This window comes from Entamoeba invadens (assembly GCF_000330505.1).
Source record: "Entamoeba invadens IP1 unplaced genomic scaffold scaff_1105074725813, whole genome shotgun sequence".
NCBI classification, from domain to species: domain Eukaryota; phylum Evosea; order Mastigamoebida; family Endamoebidae; genus Entamoeba; species Entamoeba invadens.
This window is the reverse complement of record NW_004443578.1, coordinates 158,555-168,526: the sequence shown is the minus strand read 5'-3', so window position 1 is coordinate 168,526 and position 9,972 is coordinate 158,555. Positions and strand designations below refer to the sequence as shown.

Genomic DNA, 9,972 nt, shown 5'->3' with positions numbered 1-9,972 from the left:
TACCCTCAAGAACACGAGTTTATACAAACGACAACACCACCAATAGAATAGAGGGATATTTTGGAGATTTTAAGAAAGAACTCGGAGGTGATGTACAATCACTCGTTGAAATAGTGAAGACTATTGTAACTGATGCAAGACGTTTTAATATTAATAGTAAAAACCTTGACATTGAAAACATTGCACTTGCAGAACTTATAATTCCTGGTGATTTGTTATATTGTATAAAACCAACAGTAATTAATAAGCTCTGTGTAATGTACAAAAATGTTGAAATGATGTCTGAAGAACCCGCTTTAACTTCAAGTATTTCCTGTACATGTCAGGCATTTAAAAAACTATCATTTCCGTGTATTCATCTTGTCAGAGAAGCGCGTTTGTATTCCATTGTCCCATTTCCAAAGATTTGGTTTGGAAGGGAGGCAATGATTAGTAGCGACTACACCACAGTAACACACACTTCCGAGACAAAAATACCCAACGAGACATCATTACCAAAAAGCCATGCAGACCTTCATGCCAAACTTGAGGAAGTTGAACCATTACTACAATCCAACCCTTTGTGTTTGGCTGAGTTCTACAACTTTGTTGATAAGGGACTGGCAATACCATACACTTTATCTACTGTTCGTTCGGAAAAACAAAGTATAGCATCATCAACACCAATCACACCCATGACTTCTGACTATTCAACCCAAATTCAATCAGAAACAACAGTAAACTCACCTTCATTGATTGAAGCACACAAAAAAAACATTATCGCGCCGTAAAAGCTCATTAAGAAGAAGTTTTTTAAAGAATCTTCAAGATCCCAAAAAACAAAAACAGGTTGGTTTGAAACCAAGACAAATGGTGGACTGTATTGAAAGGGGGAAAGTGTTTACTCCTGTTGTATCAGCAAAGGAAAAACTTGTTTTTCAAAGTAAAATTCGTAAAACTACTCAATGTAGCATTTGCCACCAAGTGGGACACACAAAACCAACATGTAACCTTACTTTTAACAGACTGTAATATCATTGAAGTTATTATTCGAATTTTGACAAAAATGAACAAGTACTTTTTATAATTGTATTAAAATAATATAAATGGATAAATTTGTTCGTTTTTCAATAATTATAACTTTATAGTTTAATTATATTTTTAATATACTATTTTTTATTTCAAATCTTAATATTGAAAATAATAATAATTTAAATAATACAATAAATTTTGAAAACAAAATAGTTTTTAATTAATTATAAATATTAATTTCATATAATACAGTCTGTATATTTCGCTTTTTAGAAACTTTTACGATTTTTTTGAATTTCAAAAATAAAAAAATTCATTTCGAATACATTAAATTCAAGTAAAACAAAACATTGAAAAGAAAGCTCACAAACAGTCAGTTTGTACACTTGTAATTTACAAAAATCCATGTTCTCTATTTGCGCACAATTTTCCTGACCCATTTGCAAGCTGGTAAAACCACAGACGCTACCACTCAATATAAACAAGGAAAGTAAATTGCATAAAAACGCCAAACAGTAGATCAGAGGTGGACTTATTCAAATAATTATTACAGCAAATACTTTATTTTTGTTAAGGTGGTGGTGGAAAATGTATGTTTATTTACTTTTAAAACTTCAAGAAAAACTAATAAATATTAAAAATACACATAAAACAAATTTGACTTTGTCAATTTTCAACTTTATTCGTTATTTGAAAATTGATTTTATCGATTTTTTTTCAAAAAAATGAGATAATCAAATCTATAATATTTTTTAATTTAAACCCAACATTTTTTTATTTCATAGCAATAAAACTGTATTATATAACAATGTTTTAACAAACCAAATTATTTGGTTTAATTATATATGTTTCCTTTAGTTGTTTTTATTATTAACATACTAGTAAATTCTTTGACGTATATACAAAAAAACATTTCTTGTTTGTTAAAAGTTTTTGGGCATTTTTATTTTTTTGTTCTTTTTTAAAAACTATTTTTAGAGGTGGTGGTGGTCAATGTAGGTCCCGGTTTTGACATATAATAATTATCAGTTTTTTTAAATGCACTTTTGGGATCATTTGTGTGTTTTTATAAAACAAAAATACTATTATTTCATATTTTATATGGAAGTTTTTTATGCTTAAAAATTCTTCAGGTAAAAAAAATTATTTTGAAGACCGTTTTTTTTCTATTTTACTCAGAAAAATAATCAAATTTTATAACAAAAAATTCGTTTCCCAATTATAATACTCAAAATAAAAGCAAATTTGGGGGTCACTTCGGTACAGACTTTTGAAAACAGTTTATTTGGTAATTGTATTTTGAATTATATAATGATCGATGACTAGCCAACTTAAACTTGACAAAATTAAGAATATTTTTATTGTTGTTATATTAATAAATATTTTAATAAGAATTAGACAAACTGTGATTATATTTACAATATAATTATATCAGTATTATATTCCATTGATCAAATTGTAAAGGTTTTGCCGTGTTCGTGTTTTTATAAACACATATAGGTCTCAATATAAGAAAGGCCTGAATTATATATTCAACTTTTTAAAAACAGGTGTTTTAAAATTTTATTTGTTGCCATATTTATTTTTTTAAATAGCTTTTCGAAATAAGACATTTTTAATGGTCGAAAAAGTACCAGAAAAAGTTTACAATTTGAAATATAACAAATATTATTATTTATATGTGAATAAATTAAAAGTTTTTTGAAAAAAATTAAATGTAACACTATTTAGTTGTTATTTTATTTTTAGAAGTGAATGAAACGAAATATTGTATTTTTATTTATTAAGCTAATAAATTAGTTGATATATTTACCATTGAAAGTTTTTTTTTGAATCTATATTCAAACCTGTAACAATGAACCAGTTATAAATATAAAATTAAATAAAAATATTGAAAATGAATTTTTTTTAACTTATTTTCAAACATTTGTACACCAATAAAATTCGTATTTTTTGTTGTATTTCTTTTAACAACAAATGGATATCATTGTGATTGTACACCAACTGGCATTGACGTTGACAACGAATTTATTCCTTCAAATTGTTCTGTAACAACAGATTCTGTTTGCTTTTCTTCGGATTTAGAATTCTCGTCTGTGTTGTTAAAAATTAATACAATTGTTGTTACTAACAACACAAAATTTTATTCTGATTTTGATAAAAACTGGCAGAACACTCAAACTCTTCAAATTGCAAAGGATATGAAATTGCTCTGTGTAACTAATTTAAAAATAATTGAAACACTGATCATTGAACCAAATGCTACAATTAATTTGTTCAAATATTCAAGTGTGTTCGGGAGAATGTCAATTGCTGGAAACCTTATATTGATCGATCCGGAATTAAACAACCCAAGAATTATCATATGGAATTCAACGTATCTTCAACTCACTTTTAACTACTCTGACAAACCTGATTTTGATATTGTGAATCCAACGGGTGACACAAAGTGTTTTGATGTCATTTTACTTAATAACAATACAAATTTAGACACATTAACCAATCAATATCACATTACATCAGACATGTTTGAATATTCATACAACTTCACAACGGGGAAGGGTACTTCATTTCAAACAAAAAGTTAATACGATTTTGCCCAAACAATACACCTCTTGACAAAGAAGTTGTTTGTACTTTGAAACAAAATAATTATACTAAATATACATTAACAATGAAGGGCGCGTTTAACTATCTACACTGTCCATGTAATGAAGATCTTAATGTGAATTGTAAACTTAAATTTGCAAGTAGATTAACTTGGGTTGACATGTCTGGTTTTTATTATTATTTCTATAACACTGAATTGTTGATTGAAAAAGATATATTTTTAAAATTACAAACTATGGATTATTTTAAACAATCACTGTTTATGATTACGTAAGATTCTTATTTTATGAAGACAGTTCAATCAATATAATGTTGTTTTCATTCACTTTCGGAAATATGACAGTTGGATCATATACTTATCAAACTCCAATTATGTATTCGCCTACAACCAACACGATGTATTGCGAATATAGCCATCGATTTAAATCAAAACATCACACAATTTAAAATCGAATGTATTGGATATATCGCTCTTAATTTATATGAAAACATAAATGTTGTCCTATTTAATAAAATAGTTTTAAATGAAATCAATCAAGTCAATTTTAGTGAAAATGGGATAAGCTATGTATTTAAAGAAAAAGCCAACAGAAACAATGTTATTCCGAATTGTTATTTAATTAAAGTGGCTCAAAATAATTTGAGTTGTGTTATATGTGATTTACATCATCAACTTGTGAATGGGAAATGTCTTACTTTCGACAATAATTGTGAAAATTACAACAAAAACAACAAATGTGTATCATGTCAATGCAGGGTTTGTTTTGAATGAAAGTTACGAATGTGTTTATTTTGAAAATTGTTTATATGGTACACCGACAACTTGTTACAAATGTCGTGATAGTTACATCAAAAATAAAAATGAATGTGTGTTGGATGACAAGTGTAAGTACAGTGATGGTATAGTTTGCATCAAATGCAACACGGGAAATGTATACAACAAGTGTGAGAACTGCGCAGCACATTGTTATTTATTTGAGAACGAAAAGTGTTTGATATGTAATGACATTTTTTTATTAAATAATGAAAATGTCTGTGTTGAAGTAGAAAATGGAATTTCAAATGGCATATTAACTGTTCGGTGTAATAACACTTTTTATATAACAAATGGCGTTTTTAACAACTGTACATCAAAATATGAACACTCTGTTTTGTGTAACAAAAACAATACAATTTTATGTGAGGTAGATTATAACATTTAACGTGAGGGAATATGCATTTCATCAATTTGTCAAAATAAATCATTAATTGAAAAAAATTGGATGTGTAATTTACCAGAAGCTAATTGTGTATTTATTGTAAACAATAAATGTGTTGAATTTGAAAATGACTACATTCTTGATGTTAAAAAAACTTGTGTGAGTGTTACAAATGACACTTTGTCAATTGATTGTGTTTTATATAATAAATATGGATGCATATCATGTGACATTAAATATTATTTATCAAATACAAAATGTCGTCAATGTTCCGAGAATCGCGCAAATTGTATTGGCTTTGAAACAAAGTGTCTTTCATATAAGTATGGGTATTATCAAGGCGATAATTACACGTGTTTTTTAAGCACAGACTTGTTGCATAAATGCAACAAAATATCAACAATAACAAGTGGGTGTTATCAATGCAAAGATGGGTATTACAGAGTTGGAATGGATTGTTGTGATTGTCTTTTGAATTGTTCAACATGTAATACAAAAGACACGTGTTTGACTTGCAATTTAACAAATTACAAAACACAAAGTGGAAAGTGTTTGCCACAAAACAGTATCATTGGCTGTGCTGTTGAAGTCACACAAAATGGGTGTTCTAAATGTCAAGATGGGTATTACACAGTTAATTACATTGAGTGTGAGAAATGTCATGACAACTGCACAACATGCACACAACCCGAAAAATGCTCATCCTGTGTTAAAAATAGTTTGGTGGATACTCCTCATTTTTATTTAGTTTGCCATTTTCATGATAACAATATTCATATTGTCGTTTGTGTTAACAGTGAAATACATTGACAACAAAATGCATCACAAAGAAATTGCAAAGACAACAACATTCTTTAAAATGAGTCGCTCAAACATCACATTTATTCAACTTGGTGATGAAGTTGTTGTTAACAAAACAAAAATATCATTTGGTGATCAAATTGATGTCAACACACAACAGCGAGAACTTTTATGTGTTGGGAACATATCAAAGGACAACATGAAAATTCAAATCACAACAAAAAGTGCGACAATTAAAAAATACTAATTTGACTCAAATCCAAAAAAATTGTGTTGCCAAGTGGCGAAGCGTGTGAATTTGAGATACTACTGACTTTGAAATGTACTACTAAAATGGATGAGAGTGTTGTGTTAGTCGCAAACTCGTTCACAAAAAAGATGATGTTATTAAGAAACTAACAATAACAACAACTTCAAAACTGATGACACGACTTGATCCAGACGAGTTGGTAGAGGATAACATACTTGGTGAAGGATCTTTTGGAATTATTTAACAAGGGACTTTCAGATAAAACATTGATGCAATTAAAAAGATGAAATTATGTGGTAATGAAGACACAATTGACGAACTTGAAAAGGAAGTGAATATGTTGGACAAATTTTGAAGTGAGTACATGACCCACCTCTATGGCGCTATGTTTATTACAAATAAAGTGTGTATGGTCACTGAATTAGCACAATATGGATCTTTACAAGACTTGATAAAACACAAAACAAGTGAAGAAGTTGACATGAAAATGCGAGTAAAAATATTGTTGAACGCAGCGAATGGTTTTTCATATTTGCACTCAAATGATATTTTACACAGAGACATCAAGCCAGACAATATCTTAGTGTTTTCACTTGATTTGAACAACAAAGCAAATGCTAAGTTGACTGATTTTGGAGCAAGTCGAAATGTCAACATGTTGATGACAAATATGATATTCACTAAGGGAGTTGGAACACCTAAATATATGGCACCCGAAATCTAGAACAAAGAGCATTACAAAAAAATAGCAGATGTCTATTCTTTTGCTATTACAATGCTTGAATGCTTTTTGTGGAGTGAGGCGTTCCCAAAAAGTACTTACATATTTCCATGGACTTTTGCAGATGATGTAGCTTTTGGGAAAAGACCAATGATTATTAAAACACTTGATAAAAAGTATTGAAATGTCATTGAAAAGTGTTGAAAACAAAAGAATCAAAAGAGTGGTACTATCAATGAAATCATTGATGAGCTTAAAACGATAATTTAAAATATTAATTTAATACATAAATACATAGTTATTATTGATATATTTCATTACATATATATACTATAATAAAAATATTTGAATATCATTAAGACACACAATTTGAATCCAATTAATAAATGTGAGTAAATAATAACTATTCACTTAATAATGTATATTTATTTTATACTTTAAATTAAGATTTTTATTTTAACAAACCTTGATATTTTTACATGACAATTTTTATTGTTTTCACAATTATATTATTGCAAAAATCAACATTTATTAAATTATGTAAATTGAAACAATTGTTTAATAATTCAAATGTTGTTTTGATGTTTACAAAAATATTGTCAACTTGTATGTACAAATTTTATTGTTTAAAATGTAATAATTATTATATGACCTAAATATAATATTTACATTATTTACATTAAATATAAACATATAACAACAGTTGTTAACAATTATCATTACTTTAAATTAATGTATTTAATTTAGATATGATTTGATTGAAATGTAATTTAACAAAATTTTTGTTTGTTAACACAATAATATTAAGTGAAATTATTGAACACAATAATTATCAGTAAATTCAATAATTGTCAAATAATAAAAAAACATGTTTATAAAACGATGCAAACAATGCAAAACGACAATTAAATAATATAGGTTATTTTAATTTTATTTCTTTTTATTGTTATTAAAATTATTTATTGATTCATATAAATAATTAAAAATGGTAGTTCCAAAAACAAAATTGAATTATTTATTAAAATTAATAAATGCAAACCTTAAATTGAATCTGATTTATCTCTTTATTAAAAGTGTTTAAGTCACTTCATAAACATGTTTATAAAAATATAAACATCAACTGTATATAAAATGCAAGAGGTGGGGTTCGAACCCACGCCTTCGAAAAGACTCGTACCTGAAACGAGCGCCTTGGACCACTCGGCCACTCTTGCTTTGTTATAATTTTTAATATAATATAATATACTTTTGTAATTCAAATGATAATCATAATCCAAACATTAAAATCATAAAATTATATATTATAATTAGACAGATAAATTAAAATATTTTAATGTTAATTCAACAATTAAACTTAATAACATAAAAAAATATCAATTTTATTTTATCTATAGTAAATAGATAACGAAATATTATTATTTATTGCTATTAATTTCTAATGATTAATTGTGTCAGAAAAGAACAAATTGAGTTGTACAATAAAATAATAAGCGATTTATTTTATTAACTTTTTATGTTTGATATTGACTATATCACATCAACTTCAACCTGGTATGGACAAAAAAGTGTACTACATCTGAACGAACAAAGAGTAATTAAAACACAATTCAAAATGTGACAAATATTTAAAGTGTAAAAAGTTGATTTAAAATGAAACCCATTTGATTCATTAATTTTTGATTTTTGGCTGGACAGTTTCATAATTAATAATGGTATGTACATTTGTGTTTAACTTTATGAACAAGCAACATCAAGTGATAACGATAAGTTTAAGTTTATTTTTAATTATTGTCAATAAACAACACCTAAGTACTAATATTACTGCAACAACACTTCCAGGTGAATTGCAAAATTACACACAGAATATTACTTTTTATTTTTAAATTTTGTGGTGGTGATGGTCATTATTATGTAAGTTATGATGTTGTTTTTCTATGTCTTTAATACGATTTGTAAAAACAACTTAATCGTTTAAATACACTATTAATTAAAAAATCTAACCTTTACAATCAACAGTCGTTTCCAAAATGTAACATATAGCAATACCTCACAAAAATGGTACCTCTAAAGAGCGGGGTTTTTTTAAGAGTGTGTATTAATTCGACTAAAACTTTAAATAGAATTTTTTTACATAGCGGTAATCAAGGTTTGATTGGCTAAAAATGCCCGCTCTTGAGAAAAATAAAATTACCACACTTCCCACTTTTGAAACGTTTGACTGTACTAGTGATATCATGCAACAAAAAAAAAATAAATGTTAAAAATAAAAATAATGCAATTTTTTTAACATTCAAGTATAATTTATTTTTCATAAACAATTGGCTGATTTATTAGTGAAACTTTAATTGTTTTGTTTCTTGTCTTTTTTATAGTTCGATTTATTTAAAGTGATAATATTGTTTATAATAAATTTATATTATATTTTTCATAAAGTTCTGAAAAATGAAACTACAGTAAATATTACTGTACTAAAAACTGAAAAACAACAAATGGAAAACCAATTAAAAGATTTATCAACATTATATACTGATACAGAAAAGGCGATTTCAGACCTCCAAGCATTTAAAATAGAAAACAACTATGTTGACAACGAGTCACTTGACATTGCACAACGCATTGAAAACGCTGAGGGGTACTTTGACAGACTTGATGAGACCATTAAAAGAAAAATAAACATTACAACTTCACTCAACACAATTATATTAAGTTTGGATAATACATTAAACAAAATCAAAAAAGATTTGGCTTTGTATTCAATAGAAAACGACATTAAAAAGTTGGACGAGATATGTGATATTAAAATAGCACTTCTTAATGAAAAATGCAAAATAGACACAAAACCTTATCAAGACAAAATAGATACAATGTCCAAGAAAAGAACGTTAAAATCGATCAAATCAAAAACTCAAAAAAATTGATCACTTCAAAATATCAACACGATGAGAAATTTGAAAAAGAAAACAATAAAAGTTTGTTTATAAATAGATATTTATAATATCAATTTAATATTATGATAATAAAATAAAACACGTTTAAAAGATTAAAAAAAAGATAACCAATGAAAAAGGAATAACAGAGTAAAAACCAGTTTCACAAGAAAAGACGAGTGAGAGTTTATTTAATAATGTAACACTGAAATTTAAAGTAATATTAAAATGATGTTTAAAATATAATAATTCACACTATTTTAATTTTAATAGTACAGCGTTGTTGTTTAAAAATAAATCATTTAAAGAACAATTAATAAATTAGAAGAAATAAATATATACTATCAAAAAGAGGTACAACTACATGAAAAAGAAAGAAATGACCTCTTCGTGAAACTTGTGATGGACACATACATGTATTATGGAGATCCAGAGAAGATTAATATTTATCAG

General features: G+C 26.7%; 1 protein-coding gene across 1 annotated transcript; it reads left to right on the top strand.

The window, feature by feature from the left end:
• Positions 1-6,235: 6,235 nt before the first annotated feature.
• EIN_524230 (protein serine/threonine kinase, putative) lies at positions 6,236-6,595 on the top strand (the record flags this gene model as incomplete). The annotated part of the gene is made up of 1 exon (XM_004259218.1): positions 6,236-6,595. The coding sequence occupies one exon, from the start codon at positions 6,236-6,238 to the stop codon at positions 6,593-6,595; it is 360 nt and encodes a 119-aa protein (XP_004259266.1).
• Between the last annotated feature and the right edge of the window lie 3,377 nt (positions 6,596-9,972).